The sequence below is a fragment of the Mesoplodon densirostris genome, chromosome 1 (genome assembly GCF_025265405.1).
Source record: "Mesoplodon densirostris isolate mMesDen1 chromosome 1, mMesDen1 primary haplotype, whole genome shotgun sequence".
NCBI classification, from domain to species: Eukaryota; Metazoa; Chordata; class Mammalia; order Artiodactyla; family Ziphiidae; genus Mesoplodon; species Mesoplodon densirostris.
Window position 1 is genome coordinate 209,345,507 of NC_082661.1, and position 22,972 is coordinate 209,368,478.

The window sequence follows — 22,972 nt, forward strand, 5'->3', positions numbered from 1 at the left end:
AATTTTTTTCTTAGCCTTGAGTGACCAAGAAGAATTTGCTTGGGTCCAATTGTGGCGAATATTTTCCCAGACAGGGGAAGAGTCCAGCAGATTACAGATTACTGATGTTTTCATGCCTTGAGGATTCTTTTATTTTTACACAAGGGTCTGAGTGACCAATGGATCGTTCATACAGACAAAAAAAGAAAAATAGTATTCAGAAGTGACCTTAGGATTACTTCACTATTCAGAACACATTGAAGACACACTCACTTTGTGTGGTCTTTGAGCTACAGCCCTTTTACATCCATCCCAGACAGACTGGACGGGTAGCAATTGCTATGCACAACCTAATTGGCACTGCAGGTTTTTAGAGCCATTTTGAGTTTTTGTGGTTACGGAGGTATTGATGAGGGAGGTGTGCCTGACCAGAGTGGGACTCGCAGTTATAGATCCACCTGCAAGTTTCCTGTTTCCTTTTCATGTTTTGTTGCTTTTGAACATAAAACCAACCATACATATGCCAGTGCAACTGGATTAAGTGGCTTAGAACATTCAACATATTGACTCCATCACCTGACGTTCACAGTATCTTGTTTCTTAGCAACAGATGCAAAGTGATAAATCAAAATTAGTCTTCGGCTACAGATTTTACAGGGTATTTGTTCCATAGCACAAAGTATTTCCCCACTCTTGCATCACAGCACAAACTACCAACTTTTAAGTATTGGATTCCAGCAATAATTTTTACTGGTTTTCAAACTGGCGGAATTTTGATAGTGTTAGTTCAAGTTTGAAACTTTTGAATTAGATCTCTAAATGGTGACAGTTTACAAGGTTTTATCTAGCTATCTTATTTATACTTGACTGAATTGTAATGATGATTTTTTTTCTCATCGTAATTTGACCTAATAGCCATACCAAAAAATGACTCTATTAGTACTGACTAGGTTTAGCTTTTCACGGTTGTAGATGTTACTTCAGTTTCGGTGCTGGAAAATATGTACAACATACTAACAGAATTGAAAAAGAACAGAGAGATTTGGGCTTTTGTTTTTTTCAAAGCAGGTAAAGAGGGCATCAGGGCATTGGAACGGTGTCCTCAAAAATGCATATTCCTTGTGGGCATGGAGGAAGAAGGAATTAGTAAGCAAGGTTAATCAGAGGCAGAAGCTTAGCCCCATTCACACAGAAATAAATCAGGTGAGCAACCCCAGATTTTAGCATGATATTTTTACTACGATGCTGTTGTATTAATATTTTCTAAATTTCGAAACACAAAGTGAATGTTTGAAAATTGCTGGGTCCCAGTGTTGGTGGCTGTTGGAGTTTCTGGACCACTTGCTAGCAGTGATTTAAAAATTATAATTAGCTAAAATCCAAAAAAAAATAAAATCAACAACAAAAGTTGTTTGGTGCAGAACATGCACCTTGACAATGGCACTAACTTGTTATTCTCTAGAACATGTTAGAATAGGTCTATTTTTGCCAGTGCCCTCTCCTCCAGTCCTCTGATTACATTTCACTAGAGTTCCTTAACAGAGTGCTGTATATTCATGGGACCTTTCTTAAAAAGAAGCAAAACAAAAGATGACTTTTTTCTATGTGATTAATATATCTTACTTGATCTGCTTTTCCTAAACCTCAGTGGCTTTTCCCTTAGGCAGGGGTCGGGGTGGAGGGCGACCTACTGGATACGACTGTTTTCAGGTACTTTAGAAAAAAAAAAAACCCACCTTTTTGTAGACATGCTTAATTTTTAAGCGGTTAGGCACTGAGAGTAGCAGAAATCCTGCAAAGTTCTATAGTCTTTTAGACACTCACCTTGTCATTTCTCTGAGTAATGTCTTGATTTCAAAAATAGTGCTTTTCTCATGCCCTGAATCCACTGGAGAGGGGTGTTGGTATTTTCAGGTAACAACATTTGTGAGCACAAGTATTGCAGACCAACATGTAGTACCCTCCCCCATTTATCATTTTCATTTCACTTCTCTCATTCTTTTTTATTTTAGAAAATCATATTGCTATGGTGTGTACCTTAATCTGCCAGCAAACACCATCTACACTAACATTTGTCCCACAAGCATCCTCAAGAGAAAAAGTTGTTGCACCTTATATATATTTCAAGCAAACCAAAATATGATGCTCTTCTGCCTTTGTTTTATTCTAAATTGTTGTATCATATCTTTCTGAAACCATTCTGAATCTAGTTGAAATTCTCAATATTTATGCTTTTACCTTAATTTCTAGATTCAAACCTGTATATAAATCTTTGGAACAAAATTGTCCTAGCCCTTCTCTGTGTTGCTGGAAGTGGATGATTTAGTCTCAGATGGAGACACAGTACTGTTCCAGTTTTCTTTAGCCTTTTATTTATTTAGTTATTCTGGGTATTTTCCTATGTAATTTTGAAGTGTGTAGAGTATACTATAGTTACTGAAGCTGCAGCTCCAAGAAGCTGAGTGAAAGAGAGAAAATACTGTAAGACGCCCTTCTTAAGTGTTTATTTGTTTGGATAACTGTAATGAGGCCAGGAAAAGGCAAAAGGTCCCACAGCCACTTTGAAGACACAGGTTCTTATCCCCAAACTAGGTTAGGTCCCAGATTTTAGATGAAAATGGTGAATTCTTTAAAGCCCTCTTTTTTAAAAGGATATATCATACCATTGTAATTCTGACAGTCTTTTCCCCCCCGAAAATATATTTATTTAATTCCGTCAGATGAGCTTTCTACCAGTGCCCCCTCAAAGCCATGCTCAACTCATTCCCACGTTATCACTGTTATTATAGTTCCTGCCATTCAAACTGCTGCCGAGAAAAAAAGTGATCGAACACTGTGAACAAAAAGGAGCATCTGAACGGGTCTGGTTATTTAGAATCCAACTTGTGTAATCCCTGTCACTCTCTTATCAAGTCAGATGCTACTCTGCCTGAGTCATAGAAAATTTTGTTTGCACTCTGTAGTCCTTGGCTCATCCTCTGGAAATGTTTGCACCTATGTAAAATCTCAAGCAGATTATAAATCGATACAGCACTAGGAGTAAGCTGAAAACTGAATGACATGTTTTGTCTATACAGTTCCGGGGGAGGGATGGGGAATATCAAGTAGCTCTGTTCCAAGTTTGGCATTTGGCATTAATGTGAAGCAGTGGGACCATGCTGCCTGTTAAACTACTGTATGAATCCTAAGTGTTCTGGAGACCAGCAGCTGGAGGCTGGAGGCCAGCATCCATACAGCAAAGGGGAAGCATCGCCGCTTCTTGGGGGAAAAGGAAGGAAGTCGTGCAAGGCCTGGAGTCATCATTTGTAAAGGGGAAGTCGGGGTGTACGTGATGCTGTGAGAAGGTTCACCTTTGATTGCACTGCTTCACAGAGCCCTCAGATAAGGCCAATCCTAATGGGCTACCTCGGCTTTAACGGTTAATTCCAGTAAGTCCTGTTTCAAAGGTTTGTCTTTTTTTGCTTCTACCGTCAGGGCCACTGTTTTCCACTGCAGTGTTTTGACTTCCCAAACCACCTTCTCCAGAGAGAACAATGTATTGCTGAAAATGGGCAGTAGAAGCAAATGCTCTTATTACATTTGACCTATAAAGTATTCAGAGTGACTGTTAGGTGGGAATTAAAATTTAGCTTTCCCCACATAGGATCTTGTTTTGCACCTTATAAAGAGTGTACTAATTGTTAATTAGGTGTTGCTTTTATTTAGACAAGCATTCCCAAAGAATTAGATTTGGATTTTGTGTTTCTTTGAGTTTGGGGATTTTTTATTTTACAGTTATCTTATTTAGATTGACTAACCTCATACTTACAATAAAAAAAGAAACAGTGGTTCAGTTCATCTTACCAGATATGTCTGGTGATGTATTCAGAGTCTGATGGACTGCTTTGCTTTTATATAGTTTGGAAGTGATAGTGAAGTTTATTATACCCCATATTAAATGACCTTGTCCTTTTCACTGGGGACATTATCTTACATTTTAGAAACAGAAGCAGCAAAAGAGTGAACAACAAGACAAGTACATTTGATTCCCCTCATACACGTCCATCTGTTTGTGCTACGCTTTCCTTAAAAATATCAATATACATTTTCTTCACACGTACAGAAAGTTTCCTCTCCTGGCCAAATTTTATTTGTGGTGGTATGATTTATAATAATAACAGAAAAGAGGAAACCTTGTACTTAGAAATTCGGTGGCCACTGTTTCCTTGTTGCAGTCAGTGGTCAAAATTGATCCTGCCCTGAAGTTGATCTTTTTTATTTATTTATTTATTTATTTATTTATTTATTTATTTATTTATTGGTTTCTGCTTAATAACAAAGTGAATCAGTCATACATATACATCTGTTCCCACATCCCTTCCCTCATGCATCTCCCTCCCTCCCACCCTCCCCATCCCACCCCTCCAGGCGGTCACAAAGCACCGAGCTGATCTCCCTGTGCTCTGCGGCTGCTTCCCACTATCTATCTACCTTACGTTTGGTAGTGTATATATGTCCATGCCTCTCTTTCGCTTTGTCACAGCTTACCCTTCCCCCTCCCCATATCCTCAAGTCCATTCTCAAGTTAGGTCTGTGTCTTTATGCCCGTTTTACCCCTAGGTTCTTCATGACATTTTAAAAAAAAATTCCATATATATGTGTTAGCATACGGTATTTGTCTGTCTCTTTCTGACTTACTTCACTCTGTATGACAGACTCTAGGTCTATCCACCTCATTACAAATAGCTCAGTTTCGTTTCTTTTTATGGCTGAGTAATATTCCATTGTATATATGTGCCACATCTTCTTTATCCATTCATCGGATGATGGACACTTAGGTTGTTTCTATCTCCGGGCTATTGTGAATAGAGCTGCAATGAACATTTTGGTACATGGTCTCTTTTTGAATTATGGTTTTCTCAGGGTATATGCCTCGTAGTGGGATTGCTGGGTCATATGGTAGTTCTATTTTTAGTTTTTTAAGGAACCTCCATACTGTTCTCCATAGTGGCTGTACCAATTCACATTCCCACCAGCAGTGCAAGAGGGTTCCCTTTCTCCACACCCTCTCCAGCATTTATTGTTTCTAGATTTCTTGATGATGGCGATTCTGACTGGTGTGAGATGATATCTCATTGTAGTTTTGATTTGCATTTCTCTAATGATTAATGATGTTGAGCATCCTTTCATGTGTTTGTTGGCAGTCTGTATATCTTCTTTGGAGAAATGCCTATTTAAATCTTCTGCCCATTTTTGGATTGGGTTGTTTGTTTTTTTGCTATTGAGCTGCATGAGCTGCTTATAAATTTTGGAGATTAATCCTTTGTCAGTTGCTTCATTTGCAAATATTTTCTCCCATGCTGAGGGTTGTCTTTTGGTCTTGTTTATGGTTTCCTTTGCTGTGCAAAAGCTTTGAAGTTTCATGAGGTCCCATTTGTTTATCTTTGTTTTTATTTCCATTTCTCTAGGAGGTGGGTCCAAAAGGATCTTGCTGTGATTTATGTCATAGAGTGTTCTGCCTATGTTTTCCTCTAAGAGTTTGATAGTTTCTGGCCTTACATTTAGGTCTTTAATCCATTTTGAGCTTATTTTTGTGTATGGTGTTAGGGAATGATCTAATCTCATACTTTTACATGTCCCTGTTCAGTTTTCCCAGCACCACTTATTGAAGAGGCTGTCCTTTCTCCACTGTACATTCCTGCCTCCTTTATCAAAGATAAGTTGACCATATGTGCATGGGTTGTTCTCTGGGCTTTCTATCCCGTTCCATTGATCTATCTTTCTGTTTCTGTGCCAGTACCACACTGTCTTGATTACTGTAGCTTTGTAGTATAGTCTGAAGTCAGGGAGCCTGATTCCTCCAGCTCCGTTTTTCGTTCTCAAGATTGCTTTGGCTATTCGGGGTCTTTTTTTTTTCCAAACAAATTTTGAAATTTTTTGTTCTAGTTCTGTGAAAAATGCCACTGGTAGTTTGATAGGGATTGCATTGAATCTGTAGATTGCTTTGGGTAGTAGAGTCATTTTCACAATATTGATTCTTCCAATCCAGAAGCATGGTATATCTCTCCATCTATTTGTATCATCTTTAATCTCTTTCATCAGTGTCTTATAATTTTCTGCATACAGGTCTTTTGTCTCCTTAGGTAGGTTTATTCCTAGATATTTTATTCTTTTTGTTGCAATGGTAAATGGGAGTGTTTTCTTGATTTCATTTTCAGATGTTTCATCATTAGTGTACAGGAATGCCAGAGATTTCTGTGCATTAATTTTGTATCCTGCTACTTTACCAAATTCATTGATTAGCTCTAGTAGTTTTCTGGTAGCATCTTTAGGATTCTCTATGTATAGTATCATGTCATCTGCAAACAGTGACAGCTTTACTTCTTCTTTTCCGATTTGGATTCCTTTTATTTCCTTTTCTTCTCTGATTGCTGTGGCTAAAACTTCCAAAACTAGGTTGAATAAGAGTGGTGAGAGTGGGCAACCTTGTCTTGTTCTTGATCTTTGTGGAAATGGTTTCAGTTTTCCACCATTGAGGACAATGTTGGCTGTGGGTTTGTCATATATGGCCTTGATTAGGTTGAGGAAAGTTCCCTCTATGCCTACTTTCTGCAGTGTTTTTATCATAAATGGGTGTTGAATTTTGTCAAAAGCTTTCTCTGCATCTATTGAGAGGATCCTATGGTTTTTCTCCTTCAATTTGTTAATATGGTGTATCACATTGATTGATTTGCGTATATTGAGTAATCCTTGCATTCCTGGAATAAACCCCACTTGATCATGGTGTATGATCCTTTTAATGTGCTGTTGGATTCTGTTAGCTAGTCTTATGTTGAGGCTTTTTGCATCTATGTTCATCAGTGATATAGGCCTGTAGTTTTCTTTCTTTGGGACATCCTTGCCTGGTTTTGGTATCAAGGTGATGGTGACCTCGTAGAATGAGTTTGGGAGTGTTCCTTCCTCTGAAATTGTTTGGAAGAGTTTGAGAAGGATGGGTGTTAGCTCTTCTCTAAATGTTTGATCGAATTCGCCTGTGAAGCCATCTGGTCCTGGGCTTTTGTTTGTTGGAAGATTTTTAATCACAGTTTCAATTTCAGGGCTTGTGATTGGTCTATTCATATTTTCTATTTCTTCCTGATTCAGTCTTGGCAGGTTGTGCATTTCTAAGAATTTGTCCATTTCTTCCAGGTTGTCCATTTTATTGGCATAGAGTTGCTTGTAGTAATCTCTCATGATCTTTTGTATTTCTGCAGCGTGAGTTGTTACTTCTCCTTTTTCATTTCTAATTCTATTGATTTGAGTCTTCTCCCTTTTTTTCTTGATGAGTCTGGCTAATGGTCTGTCAATTCCTTAAGTTGATCTTTATGCACAGAATTAGTTACTGTGAACATTACTACTCTTTCCAGAGATTTTCTAATAACTTGGGCCAGAACTGGTTACCGAGGAGCAAGGACCTAATTCCATGCCTCCACACCCTCCCACTGCACCGCACCACACGTCTTACCTCACAAGCTCTAACCTAAATCACAGAGGCACGCGTTTCGTGGACTAACCATCACATCCCCTGGCGGCCTCAGGGGAGTGCTCACGTCCACTGACACCTCCCTTTAGTGCGTCAGCTCGTAGCGGCAGAACTGGGGTGGGGGAGGTTTGTGATCTGGAGCTCAGCACATGCTCGGCAACATGTTTCTCATTTCCTTAGCATTCATGGCTTGCTCTCAGGAATCTGTCGAAAAGGAATAAAAACCACCTGAGAGTCCACATTACCAGATTATGAACTTTTCCCATAGGTTTGAATTGCTTACTTACCTATTATAAATTAACCACAGCTTCATTTGGCCACCAGGTCTTAAGTCTGTTGACAGTTTTCAGCATGACCGAATTGCTCATTTTTCTTGCTTTCAGAAATTGGCTTGGTTGTCTTTAGAGTTGGTGTAAACGTGCCATGTAATAAATGATTTCCACTTAATGGTACAACAGAATTATTGGTTTCTTAGATGTTTGTGTAGTAAAAGTCAATATACACGTTTATATAATTTCTTTCCTCAAAATCTTATACTTAATTTAATTTCTAAAAATTGCACATGTAAGTCATGTGTATAACATGCTAAAGTACTTTAACTGTGATCTTAAAACTGAGTAAAAAATATTTAATAGAAAATCAGAATATTGGGCTTCCCTGGTGGCGCAGTGTTTGAGAGTCCACCTGCCGATGCAGGGGACGCGGGTTCGTGCCCCGGTCCGGGAAGATCCTACATGCCGCGGAGTGGCTGGGCCCGTGAGCCATGGCTGCTGAGCCTACGCGTCCGGAGCCCATGCTCCACAACGGGAGAGGCCACAGCAGTGAGAGGCCCGCGTACCGCAAAAAAATAAAAAATAAAAAAAAACTCAGAATATTTTAGTATTGCAAGAGTTCTGCAGCTCTTAATAGTTTGTAAATCCACTATCTCATTTGTAATTAACATTCTCAATTCTCTTACTCTATGCCTTTTTATAAGGGAATAGTTAAGACAACTTTCTTTGTTGAAAAGGGTATAAGGTATGACAAAGCCCTGAGATATTTCAGGAAACTGTATTTATTGAGAAACTGACCAAGAACCCACATTTTTCCCTGTTACTGTAAGAAGTCTCCAGAGAAAGATTTTCAAAGACTGTCAGTTCAGTATTCACTGGAAGAAGTCTGGCTATTTTGATCCCTAACTGAATTTACATAGATCATCTACATTTGAACATTCAGAGGTACTTAAGAACATTGCTTTTGTTCTGGACCATATGATGTATTTTAAAATTTAAAGTTGAAACATAACATATAGTGCTTCTTTGCAAATATGAGTCCAAATAAGAACAGAAATCAGTCACTGTAGAAAAACATGTAGCCCAACAGAAATCTTGACTGGGCAAGGAAGCTTCACCTACTTCACCTAGGGACGAACCCGCGTCCCCTGCATCGGCAGGCAGACTCTCAACCACTGCGCCACCAGGGAAGCCCTGAAAGGAATTTTTTATCCAAAGTTTATAATGAGTGTCTACAAATCAGTGAGAAAATTACAAATGCCCAGTTTAAAACTGGGCAAAAGATAAAGACAAGTTATTCACAGAGCAAACTGTATAAATAATAAATCAACACATAAAAAATGTTCAACCTCACTAGAAATCAGGGAAAAGCCAATTTAAACATGAGATCGTATTTTTAACTTCAAATTGGGGGGGAAACCGAAAGAGGGAGTGTTGAGGAAGGATTTGGGAACCAGTTCTTTACATATAGTACTGATAAGGTTGTAAATTTCAGGGAAATTTGTGAAGGAACATTTCAAAAGTTTATACATCCAGCAGTTCTACTTCTATAAATCTTTCCTAGAGATATGTGTACCTGTGTGAAAATTTATATTTACAAAAAAATATTTTCTGCTGCGTTGTTGGCAATGACAAAAAATTAGAAGGAACCCAAATTCCCATCAATATGAGTGGTTAAATGACAGTAGAGCCATACTCTAGAATGCTCAGCTTCCAGTAACCAGAATAAGCTCGACCAATGTGCACTGATGTGAAAAATTTCCAAGATACATCTTAACCCCCTTGGTAGTATTCTTTTATTTTTTTTTAAATTTAATTTATTTATTTTGGGCTGTGTTGGGTCTTCGTTTCTGTGCGTGGCTTCCTCTAGTTGCGGCGAGCGGGGGCCTCTCTTCATCACGGTGCGCGGGCCTCTCACTGTCGCGGCCTCTCTTGTTGTGGAACACAAGCTCCAGACGCGCAGGCTCAGTAGTTGTGGCCCACGGGCCTAGTTGCTCCACGGCATGTGGGATCTTCCCAGACCAGGGCTCGAACCCGTGTCCCCTGCATTGGCAGGCGGATTCTCAACCACTGCGCCACCAGGGAAGCCCCGGTAGTATTCTTCATATCTTAACATGTGCATACCTATGACACATAAATTCCATGTCTAATTTTCTGTCCTACAAACCTACGAAAAGCTACAGACTTCTGATCAATATCCCCCAAACTATTGTCAATTGTAAGAAGTATGTCCAAAAGAAAAAAAAAGAATCAGAAATCTGTTCAAAACCAGCAGATTTTAAAGAACTTATTATCCCCTCACCCACCTCTGTTCTGCTATAGCAACACTGGAAGACTGCAACTAGGAAAGAGAGCAAGCCTAACTCCCACCTCAAATCTTGTCTCTCAACTACAGGGTATGATGAAGTCATTTAAAAAATATATTTAAAGGAGACTGAACCCTTAGGTGAAAGACCCCAATAAGTTATTTCCCTAAAATAGACAGTAAATAAAGACTTTGGAATGCGTTGCAGTGGAAAGATGTGAAATCTCTTTCTTTGGGTCTTCTTAAAATTATCACATTCCCACATATGTCTGCAGTGTTTTAAATATTTTCCATTTATGTAGTAAACATTGAAAGACAGAAAGACAGAGGTTATTTCCAGCTAGATGTTATCCTTTCCCCCCAATGGAACTATGCTTTCCTTTCTAGACACATGAGCTCTCCTTTTTCGAGTCTGAGATTGGAAGTTCTCATGGTTGAATTGTTAACACATTTATCTTTATTTGGGTTGAGTTTGATCCAGCTACTCTGAAGACTATGGTTTCTTCACTAAAAATTGCTTCCATTGTAGATTTATCACCTGGTTGGCAAACGCTGGATAACTTCAGGCACAAGAACATTACTCTGAACCTGGGTGTGGTCAGTGAGATAGAAACCAACATTATTTTTTCCTTCATGATATGAAATATACTCTAACTTTACTCCCAGGGTTTTGTCCAAAAAGCTCATAAAACATAAATTGACTCTGCCCTTCAGACTCCCATGTTCTCCTCCAGTCTACACAGCAAAGTCTAAGTTCAATTACACCAAGACTGATGCCAAATTTCAAAAAACGAGAGCACCCTCCATTTCTGCTAGTGCCAGGTGTGTTGTTCCAGGTGCACAGAAGTATCTTAAAAAGTCTTAGTAAATCTCATTCTACAATAAATAATTACTCAACAAGTTCTCTCTGGACCAGGGTATACTAAGCCAGTGTCTGCTTTCTATTGCAGGCGAAGAAGTTTGTGGTCTTTCATGGAGCTTCCATTTACCAACCTGGAAATGGCATTCATTTTATTGGCTTTTGTTATCTTTTCCCTCTTTACTCTGGCTTCCATCTACACTGACCCGGATGAGAGGAATGAAGGTAAACAGAGAGAGCTCTTCATAAGAGTCCCCATTTCCTTTCCCCACCCAATCATCTTTCTTTGATTTGGTTTAGTTTCTATTCTGTATGTGAGAATGAGTTTGTTTTGGGGTGTGCTGTGTGTGTGTGTGTGTATGAGAGAAGGGAGACAGAGAGACAGAGAAAGAGAGTTTTATTAAATGGCCTGAAATATCTACTGTGGCATTTTACCATTATTTATTAAGAGAGGTTTGGAAATGGAAACGATTATTCACATGACTTTTAATCCCAGAATTTTGCAGGTCTTATGCCCTGAATTTTATATCTATATCTATATCTATATCTATATCTCTCTATATATGTATATGTATATATATAATTTTTCTTTCACCATCCTCCCATCACTGCCCCTCATCCCTGTCCCCCATCAGAAACTTAAAATGTGCAAAAAGCACAATATCTTTCAAAGTCATTAAAGGTAATTTTCACAGGCTAAATGCAAGTTCACAAGAAACAAATTCCATTATCGTATACATATATGGTGTGTGGAGGTGTGCGCTTTTGTTCAACTATAAATAAGAAGGAAAAGAATTAAAGGTTTTTTCCTAATGAGCTCTTGTCAAAGCCCAAACTTTCAAAAAAAATGTAGAAGCGTTTAAAAAACTCAACACCACATGTTTGCTTATTGCCAGTCATAACAATTATTAGCAATAATATGTAATTTAAATGGCAGTTCTTGGTATTTCACTGTAGTTCAGGTCCTACCAAATTTCACACAAAATTAATGGTGACTGACCATTTTTGAGGGCAAAAATTATATATATATATATATATATATATTTATATATATATATATGGCATATGGTAAGGAAATAATATATGTTTGTAGAGAATAAGATAAAATCATAAAAAGAAATCTGTGCTTCCTAAAATTGTGATACCTCTCCATGAATTTTTGGCTGTGAAAGAAGTGCTCTCTGTAAAAGACAATAGTATTCTCTGTCTTATAAACATACTACACTTACAGAAGTAGAAAACAAGAAGCCACAGTAAACAGACATTTAATTTCTGCTGACATGAAGATTGGGAAGCGTAACTGGAGTCCGTAAAGTCTTTTCCATGCTCCATATTGTTTTAGTTTAAAATGGGTTTGGCTGAAAGAAAGAGTAAGAGCAAAATTGCAGTTACTTTAACTAGATGATAATGTCTTTCTCTCACACATAAAGGAAGCCTGGGGGTAGAAGTTCCCTCCTGACACGACTCCCTGGTATCCTGGACCCAGGCCACACTGTCTTGGTTCCCTCCCATCTCCTATGGCAGGTCCCATGTCCGGCACTGACCCAGCTGGCCCATCTTCCACTATCATCTATGCATGCCTGTCAGCAAGAAGAAGCAAGAGGGCACACCTCTGTCTTTTAAGAGCGCTCCCAGAACCTACACTCACCACTTCCCTTTGGCCAGAATTTAGTCCACGGACATACCGAAAGGAAAGCTGGGAAATGTCATAGTTATTCTGGGAGGCGTGTGCGGAGCAAAAACTTTGGGTTTTGTTCCTAAAGGAAGAGGGGTACAACCAGCAGTGTCTGCCAGACCCGTAGACTCCTAACCATGCATTCACTACGGGGCTGGTAGTCATGAAATTGGGGAATATTTGAGCTAGAAGGAATGTTAAGAGAGCATCTGATTTACTGATGCTTAACCAGAACTGAATATCAGAAAGACACCTCATACTTGGGGCCCATCACAAACCCAGCAAATACGCATTTCTGGGTGTCCCACCTGGCCACGTGTCTTTGCACAAGATCCCCTACCCCACCCCCATTTTTCTAGCTTTCTTCTCTGGTTAAGAAGCATTGACCAACTATTCATGTTTCAGATGTGACAACAGAGACCCACAAATGTTTAGTGAGTTTCTCAGGGGCTCAGTTAATTAGCAGAAGAGCCAAAACTAGAGCACAGACTCCCCGTTGCAGGTTCCTGCCCCCTCTCTGCACTCCCATGACTCCTGAGTTATGATCCATGGACACAGACAGCCAGAAGACTGGGCCAGTCATAGACATTGACCTTTCCTTTACACTTCTGTATTCCGTTTTTCATAAGTTCCTTTTTCTTCTGCTCTATTCCTCCTATATCTGAGGTCTACTTTCCAAGCTAAAGCAATTCCTCCATTTGAATACTGTTCACTAACAGAACTAGACCCAGCTGCCCAAGAATTCTCATCGAAGAACACCCTTGCTTCCCTTCGTGACCACCAGGTCGGTGCCAAGCACAATTTTGCATGAAAGTACAAAATGTATACACTTTCCTAAATGTGGTAAGACCCAGGAGTAAAACCCACCTTCATTAAAATTGCAGGGCTATTTTCATCTCCTTTCTGGCACAAGCAGAGAATTGCAGGAGCCACAAAAATAAACTTAAGAGAGGCAGATTTAATTTCATATGTGTATTTAAAATCTGATAGACTCGGCTATGGGTAATGGAGAATCTAAATCTGAATGGGACTCAGCTCCTATGTCAGGGAGCTGATTGTCTCATGGAGGATTCAGTTGTATAACCAGAGCAGACGCAGTGAATGGGCTACCAGAGTTTTCAACTAAGGAGGATGGAGTCAGACCGGAAGCTGTTTCTTTAGGCTATTGCGGTGGGCTTCACGGAAGAGGTGGCCACCCTGATGCGGGTGATATTGACAGAGTAGGGTGGGTGGGGTGCATTCTAACTAAGAATACAGCTTAAGGAAAATTACCTGACCGAAAAAAATGAAATGTATAAGAGGAAAAATCAGCTATGGTTTGGAATGTACCTTAAGTCCAACAAGGAATTGAACAGAACTGATCATTGGCCAGAATCTTCTCAAGTCCTTCAGAGGTCAGAAGACGAACAAAGCATTTTAACAGGGAGTCTCTTAAACTTAAGAGATGGGTGCCTCTGACCTCAGCCTCCCACGTGAGAGCAAAGGCTCTCAAGCTCTAACTTGCACATAAGTCACGTAGAGATTTTATGAAAAAGTAGACTACTGTTCAGTAGGTCTGGGTGGGACCTGAGATTCTGCATTTCTAAGAAGCTTCCAGGTGACGACCATGGTCTAGAAGACGAGCCCAGCCACAGATGTGACACTTGCAGGCCCCAGGGGGCCAAGCTCATCTGTGTGCAGCAGGGGAGGTGGGAGCTTGGCTACGTGGCTGGGCGTCCACGTTCCGTCCCGTAAGCAAGGCCCTACAGGACACGGGGCAGACCCAGAGCTGGAGGGCAGGGCCTCAGCCTCCAGCACAGCGCAGTCTTGCCTCAGGTCCTAACGTGTCAGGAGTGGGTGGATTAAGGTTTAAGAAAATATTTTATATGTTTAGAAGAGTTGAGAGTCATTCTTATTTTTTAGGGAAGAAATTGTATTTAATTAGATTAATTAATTAATAATTTAAGTTGAAGTATAGTTGATTTACAATGTTGTGTTAGTTTTAGGTGTACAGCACATTGATTCATATATATATATTCTTCTTCATATTCTTTTCCATTATAGGTTATTACAAAATATTGAGTATAGTTCCCTGTGCTATAGAGTAGGTCCTTAGTGGTTATGAGAGTCACTCTTTAAACATCAGAATCTTGGAGTGTACAGTGAAGGGAGGCCGAGTGGCTCCGCGAGCTCCTCTCTCTCCACTTTCCCATAGAGAAGCCCTGACTGGCCGCTGAGGGCGAGCCACACACACGCCCTCGCTCCCGGCGAACCCGCGCGGTCAGTATCATAGGACACAGGCTTTGCCGCAGTTCATCTTCCTCCCTGTGTACTTTCCGTTTGCCTTCCTGGAATTCTGCTGCATCACAGAAGCTGGAAGTTCTGATGTTCCATTGAACTCATGATGGAAAGTCTTGACTTGACCGGTCAGAGTAATGAAAGGCAGTCATAGAAATAAAGGTTATTCCGCAGAAGGAGAAGGAGCTGGAAAACGACCAAAACGGAAGTGCCTTCAGTGGCATCCATTGCTAGCAAAGAAACTTCTTGACTTTTCAGAAGAGGAAGAAGAGGAAGACGAAGAGGAGGATATTGATAAGGTTCAACTTCTTGGGGCCGCTGGTCTAGAGCAAGATGGTGAAACTGAAGATGATGAATCACCAGAACAGCGAGCCCGGAGACCAATGAATGCATTTCTCTTATTTTGCAAACGTCATCGCTCTCTTGTACGTCAGGAACACAGGAACAGGCTTGATAACCGAGGTGCTACCAAGATACTAGCTGATTGGTGGGCTGTTCTCGATCCAAAGGAAAAGCAGAAATACACAGACATGGCCAAGGAGTATAAACATGCATTTATGAAAGCAAATCCTGGCTACAAATGGTGTGCTACCACAAACAAGCCTGTGAAATCCCCAACATCCACTGTCAATCCACGGGAGAAACTATGGGCCTTCCCATCTGACTCTTCAAGAGCATTGCCAAGCCCCAAGAAAACAAAGCCTGAAGAAATGCCTCAGCTTAACTTTGGGCTGGCTGATCCTACTCAAATGGGAGGCCTGAGCATGCTGCTTTTAGCTGGAGAACATGTTCTTGGTACACCAGAGATATCCTCTGGCACTTGCAGGCCTGATGTTTCAGAATCCTCTGAATTGCGTCAGGAGTCACCATTATTTCAGTTTGCCGAGATATCTTCAGGTACCTCCCACCCTGATGTTCCGTCAAAACAATGTCAAGCATCAGCCTTGTTTCAGTTTGCAGAGATTTGTTCGAAGACTTCACAGTTGGGCGGTGCTGAACCTGTAAAACGCTGTGGAGAGTCTGCACTCTTTCAACTGGCAGAGATGTGCCTGGCATCAGAGGGGTTGAAAATGGAAGAATCAAAGCTAATAAAAGCCAAAGAATCAGATGGCGGAAGAATTCAAGAACTGGAGAAGGGCAAGGAAGAAAGAGAAATGAAAATGGAGAAAATAGATGAAGCCAGGTTCCAGAAAGAAGCAGAATTTGAAAAATCAGCTAAGGAAAATGTAAGAGATTCTAAGGAATTAAGAAATTTTGAGGAGCTGCGAATGGATGATATAATGGGTATAAAAATGGAAGCTCCTAAAGCAATTAAAAAGGAAGAATTAGAGGAAGATCAAAAATGTAGTCACTTCCCTGATTTTTCTTACTCTGGCAGTAGCAAGATAATAATAAGCGATGTTCCCAGTAGGAAGGATCACATGTGCCATCCTCATGGCATTAGGATCATCGAGATTCCCACAGCGTTAAGCAAACCAGAAAAGCTAAAAAAGGAAAAGAAGAAAACCAAAATGGATCGACAGGGAAATGATAAATCCACACCCAAGAAGACTTGCAAAAAGAGGCAGTCCTCGGAATCTGATATCGAGAGTGTCATGTACACCATTGAAGCTGTTGCAAAGGGAGACTGGGGCATCGAGAAGCTTGGAGATACCCCTCGCAAGCAGGTGCATACATCCTCGAGTGGCAAGGGAAGCATTTTGGATGCCAAGCCACCAAAGAAGAAAGTGAAATCAAGAGAGAAGAAAATGTCAAAGGAGAGATCCTCAGACACCACCCAAGAGTCAAGACCTCAAGATTTTATCAGTATTTCTGCCAGCAAGAACATTTCTGGTGAGGTCCCAGAGGGTATAAAAGCAGAACCCTTGACCCCTACGGAGGATGCATTACCACCCAGTCTATCGGGACAGGCCAAGCCTGAGGACAGTGAGTGTCACAGAAAAATAGAGACTTGTGGCTCCCGGAAATCTGAGAGGTCTTGCAAAGGTGCTCTTTATAAAACCCTGGTGTCTGAGGGTATGCTCACCTCTCTGCGAGCTAATGTTGGCAGAGGGAAACGAAGGTCAGGAAAAGGAAAGTCCTCTGATCATGAAGAGTGTTGGCATGAAGAAAGCTGGACATTTCACCAGAGTGGGACCAGTGGAAGCAAGAAGTTCAAGAAGACAAAGCCAAAGGAAGACTCTCTCCTTGGCTCAGCAAAGCTGGATGAAGAATTTGAAAAGAAATTCAACAGCCTCCCTCAGTATAGTCCTGTTACATTTGACCAGAAATGTGTACCTGTCCCAAGAAAAAAGAAGAAGACCGGACATATGTCCTCAGAACCGACCCAAACCAGCAAAGGTCCTTTCCAGTCTCAGAAAAAGAACTTATTCCACAAAATTGTCAGCAAATACAAGCACAAAAAGGAGAAGCCTAATGTTCCGGAAAAAGGAAGTGGGGATAAATGGTCAAACAAGCAACTCTTCTTGGCTGCCATTCACCCTACAGAAGCCATATTTTCAGAAGACAGAAACACCACAGAGCCTGCTTATAAGGTTACAAATGCCCCATCCATTCCCAACACTCCAGAGCCAACAAGGGCGCAAGAACCCTTGGTGGGCAGTCAGAAGAGAAAAGCAAGGAAAACCAAGATCACACACCTTGTCAGGACAGCAGATGGCCGGGTATCACCAGCAGGAGGTACTTTGGATGACAAACCAAATGAACACCTGCAGAGGAGTCTTGTTAAGGTGACCGAGACAGGCTGCAATGACGAATGCTCACACAACCGAGAAGCCACGGAGACGCGGAGCAGCACCCCGGAGATACCCGCCGTGTCTGCGTTCTTCAGCCTCGCTGTGCCGGCCGAAGTGGCTGCCATGGAAAATGCATAGAAGTCAGAGATCAACTCCGCTCCCCCATGATGGACAGCCAAAAGAAATGCCCCCGACTCCTGTACTTATTTCTTGCGCTGACCAGTGAAGCGCCCTTTAATTGTAAAACATTGTGCTTTACCTACTACCCTAGCCTTGTCTTTATTGAGAGATGCTAGTGAGTCCATGTGGTGGCAGATAGAGACAGCAAACAAGTGCTTGTTGCCCTACACGGCCCAGATTCACTTGAAGCAGAAGTTGGCACCCTGGGCCAGTTTGTTCTTTCAGAACCCAGAGTCTTTGAGGGTGATGTTGTCTGTCTGATAATGAGCAGAAATGGGATGATCCTAGAGCTTTGCTTTCTATGGAAGGCTTTTGATGGTAATAGGTGGTAACTTGGTAAAAGGCTGCCTTTACTGTAGCTCATCCAGCATCTCTTTTGCCAACCAGAGAGTGTGAAACTAGTTTCACATAATACCTAGTTAGTCTTTCAAAACAAAAACAAAAAGCAAAAAAACAAAAACTGACACACTGCACTAGTTATTATTAGATATTCTTAGTCTTTTTTGTACATGGAGGTTTATGTTCTAAGATGGTTTATAGAATAGGTTATACCTACATTTATATTGTAGAATAATATTAAAAAGCCTCTTCCAGAGACTCCCAAACAGCACGGGCAGGCAGATGTACCGCTGTTAGCGGTGTATGCTCGGCCTTGTGGTCCATATATTCTGCACTTTTATATTGGCCACCAGAGTGGTAGTTTGCTGGCACAAAGAGAAAGAGAGAGAAGAAGAAAAATTACAGTTCTTACAAGCAGAATTTTTTTCTTAGCCTTGAGTGACCAAGAAGAATTTGCTTGGGTCCAATTGTGGCGAATATTTTCCCAGACAGGGGAAGAGTCCAGCAGATTACAGATTACTGATGTTTTCATGCCTTGAGGATTCTTTTATTTTTACACAAGGGTCTGAGTGACCAATGGATCGTTCATACAGACAAAAAAAGAAAAATAGTATTCAGAAGTGACCTTAGGATTACTTCACTATTCAGAACACATTGAAGACACACTCACTTTGTGTGGTCTTTGAGCTACAGCCCTTTTACATCCATCCCAGACAGACTGGACGGGTAGCAATTGCTATGCACAGCCTAATTGGCACTGCAGGTTTTTAGAGCCATTTTGAGTTTCTGTGGTTACGGAGGTATTGATGAGGGAGGTGTGCCTGACCAGAGTGGGACTCGCAGTTATAGATCCACCTGCAAGTTTCCTGTTTCCTTTTCATGTTTTGTTGCTTTTGAACATAAAACCAACCATACATATGCCAGTGCAACTGGATTAACTGGCTTAGAACATTCAACATATTGACTCCATCACCTGACGTTCACAGTATCTTGTTTCTTAGCAACAGATGCAAAGTGATAAATCAAAATTAGTCGGCGGCTACAGATTTTACAGGGTATTTGTTCCATAGCACAAAGTATTTCCCCACTCTTGCATCACAGCACAAACTACCAACTTTTAAGTATTGGATTCCAGCAATAATTTTTACTGGTTTTCAAACTGGCGGAATTTTGATAGTGTTAGTTCAAGTTTGAAACTTTTGAATTAGATCTCTAAATGGTGACAGTTTACAAGGTTTTATCTAGCTATCTTATTTATACTTGACTGAATTGTAATGATGATTTTTTTTCTCATCGTAATTTGACCTAATAGCCATACCAAAAAATGACTCTATTAGTACTGACTAGGTTTAGCTTTTCACGGTTGTGGATGTTACTTCAGTTTCGGTGCTGGAAAATATGTACAACATACTAACAGAATTGAAAAAGAACAGAGAGATTTGGGCTTTTTTTTTTTTCAAAGCAGGTAAAGAGGGCATCAGGGCATTGGAACGGTGTCCTCAAAAATGCATATTCCTTGTGGGCATGGAGGAAGAAGGAATTAGTAAGCAAGGTTAATCAGAGGCAGAAGCTTAGCCCCATTCACACAGAAATAAATCAGGTGAGCAACCCCAGATTTTAGCATGATATTTTTACTACGATGCTGTTGTATTAATATTTTCTAAATTTCGAAACACAAAGTGAATGTTTGAAAATTGCTGGGTCCCAGTGTTGGTGGCTGTTGGAGTTTCTGGACCACTTGCTAGCAGTGATTTAAAAATTATAATTAGCTAAAATCCAAAAAAAAAAAAAATCAACAACAAAAGTTTTTTGGTGCAGAACATGCACCTTGACAATGGCACTAACTTGTTATTCTCTAGAACATGTTAGAATAGGTCTATTTTGGCCAGTGCCCTCTCCTCCAGTCCTCTGATTACATTTCACTAGAGTTCCTTAACAGAGTGCTGTATATTCATGGGACCTTTCTTAAAAAGAAGCAAAACAAAAGATGACTTTTTTCTATGTGATTAATATATCTTACTTGATCTGCTTTTCCTCAACCTCAGTGGCTTTTCCCTTAGGCAGGGGTCGGGGTGGACGGCAACCTCCTGGATACGACTGTTTTCAGATACTTTAGAAAAAAAAAAACCCACCTTTTTGTAGACATGCTTAATTTTTAAGCGGTTAGGCACTGAGAGTAGCAGAAATCCTGCCAAGCTTTATAGTCTTTTAGACACTCACCTTGTCATTTCTCTGAGTAATGTCTTGATTTCAAAAATAGTGCTTTTCTCATGCCCTGAATCCACTGGAGAGGGGTGTTGGTATTTTCAGGTAACAACATTTGTGAGCACACATATTGCAGACCAACATGTAGTACCCTCCCCCATTTATCATTTTCATTTCACTTCTCTCATTCTTTTTTATTTTGGAAAATCATATTGCTATGGTGTGTACCTTAATCTGCCAGCAAACACCATCTACACTAACATTTGTCCCACAAGCATCCTCAAGAGAAAAAGTTGTTGCACCTTATATATATTTCAAGCAAACCAAAATATGATGCTCTTCTGCCTTTGTTTTATTCTAAATTGTTGTATCATATCTTTCTGAAACCATTCTGAATCTAGTTGAAATTCTCAATATTTATGCTTTTACCTTAATTTCTAGATTCAAACCTGTATATAAATCTTTGGAACAAAATTGTCCTAGCCCTTCTCTGTGTTGCTGGAAGTGGATGATTTAGTCTCAGATGGAGACACAGTACTGTTCCAGTTTTCTTTAGCCTTTTATTTATTTAGTTATTCTGGGTATTTTCCTATGTAATTTTGAAGTGTGTAGAGTATACTATAGTTACTGAAGCTGCAGCTCCAAGAAGCTGAGTGAAAGAGAGAAAATACTGTAAGACGCCCTTCTTAAGTGTTTATTTGTTTGGATAACTGTAATGAGGCCAGGAAAAGGCAAAAGGTCCCACAGCCACTTTGAAGACACAGGTTCTTATCCCCAAACTAGGTTAGGTCCCAGATTTTAGATGAAAATGGTGAATTCTTTAAAGCCCTCTTTTTTAAAAGGATATATCATACCATTGTAATTCTGACAGTCTTTTCCCCCCCGAAAATATATTTATTTAATTCCGTCAGATGAGCTTTCTACCAGTGCCCCCTCAAAGCCATGCTCAACTCATTCCCACGTTATCACTGTTATTATAGTTCCTGCCATTCAAACTGCTGCAGAGAAAAAAAGGGATGGAACACTATGAACAAAAAGGAGCATCTGAACGGGTCTGGTTATTTAGAATCCAACTTGTGTAATCCCTGTCACTCTCTTATCAAGTCAGATGCTACTCTGCCTGAGTCATAGAAAATTTTGTTTGCACTCTGTAGTCCTTGGCTCATCCTCTGGAAATGTTTGCACCTATGTAAAATCTCAAGCAGATTATAAATGAATACAGCACTAGGAGTAAGCTGAAAACTGAATGACATGTTTTGTTTATAGAGTTCCGGGGGAGGGATGGGGAATATCAAGTAGCTCTGTTCCAAGTTTGGCATTTGGCATTAATGTGAAGCAGTGGGACCATGCTGCCTGCTAAAGTACTGTATGAATCCTAAGTGTTCTGGAGACCAGCAGCTGGAGGCTGGAGGCTAGCATCCATACAGCAAAGGGGAAGCATCGCCGCTTCTTGGGGGAAAAGGAAGGAAGTCGTGCAAGGCCTGGAGTCATCATTTGTAAAGGGAAAGTCGGGGTGTACGTGATGCTGTGAGAAGGTTCACCTTTGATTGCACTGCTCCACAGAGCCCTCAGATAAGGCCAGTCCTAATGGGCTACCTCGGCTTTAACGGTTAATTTCAGTAAGTCCTGTTTCAAAGGTTTGTCTTTTTTTGCTTCTACCGTCAGGGCCACTGTTTTCCACTGCAATGCTTTGACTTCCCAAACCACCTTCTCCAGAGAGAACAATGTATTGCTGAAAATGGGCAGTAGAAGCAAATGCTCTTATTACATTTGACCTATAAAGTATTCAGAGTGACTGTTAGGTGGGAATTAAAATTTAGCTTTCCCCACATGGGATCTTGTTTTGCACCTTATAAAGAGTGTACTAATTGTTAATTAGGTGTTGCTTTTATTTAGACAAGCATTCCCAAAGAATTAGATTTGGATTTTGTGTTTCTTTGAGTTTGGGGATTTTTTATTTTACAGTTATCTTATTTAGATTGACTAACCTCATACTTACAATAAAAAAAGAAACAGTGGTTCAGTTCATCTTACCAGATATGTCTGGTGATGTATTCAGAGTCTGATGGACTGCTTTGCTTTTATATAGTTTGGAAGTGATAGTGAAGTTTATTATACCCCATATTAAATGACCTTGTCCTTTTCACTAGGGACATTATCTTACATTTTAGAAACAGAAGCAGCAAAAGAGCGAACAACAAGACAAGTACATTTGATTCCCCTCATACACGTCCATCTGTTTGTGCTACGCTTTCCTTAAAAATATCAATATACATTTTCTTCACACATACAAAAAGTTTCCTCTCCTGGCCAAATTTTATTTGTGGTGGTATGATTTATACTAATAACGGAAAAGAGGAAACCTTGTACTTAGAAGTTCGGTGGCCACGGTTTCCTTGTTGCAGTCAGTGGTCAAAATTGATCCTGCCCTGAACTTGATCTTTTTATTTATTTATTTATTTATTTATTTATTTATTAGTTTCTGCTTAATACCAAAGTGAATCAGTCATACATATACATCTGTTCCCACATCCCTTCCCTCATGCATCTCCCTCCTTCCCACCCTCCCCATCCCACCCCTCCAGGCGGTCACAAAGCACTGAGTTGATCTCCCTGTGCTCTGCGGCTGCTTCCCACTATCTATC

At 40.3% G+C, this 22,972-nt stretch overlaps 1 protein-coding gene across 1 annotated transcript; it reads left to right on the plus strand.

Moving 5' to 3' along the window:
* Positions 1 to 15,005: 15,005 nt before the first annotated feature.
* LOC132486655 (HMG box transcription factor BBX-like) lies at positions 15,006 to 17,741 on the plus strand. Its single transcript, XM_060094166.1, has one exon. The coding sequence runs from the start codon at positions 15,006 to 15,008 to the stop codon at positions 17,739 to 17,741; it is 2,736 nt and encodes a 911-aa protein (XP_059950149.1).
* The last annotated feature ends 5,231 nt before the right edge of the window (positions 17,742 to 22,972 follow it).

Bases quoted from the DNA above. Each gene is read 5' to 3' on its own strand.
- LOC132486655 (XM_060094166.1), top strand. From the start codon at position 15,006: ATGAAAGGCAGTCATAGAAATAAAGGTTATTCCGCAGAAGGAGAAGGA.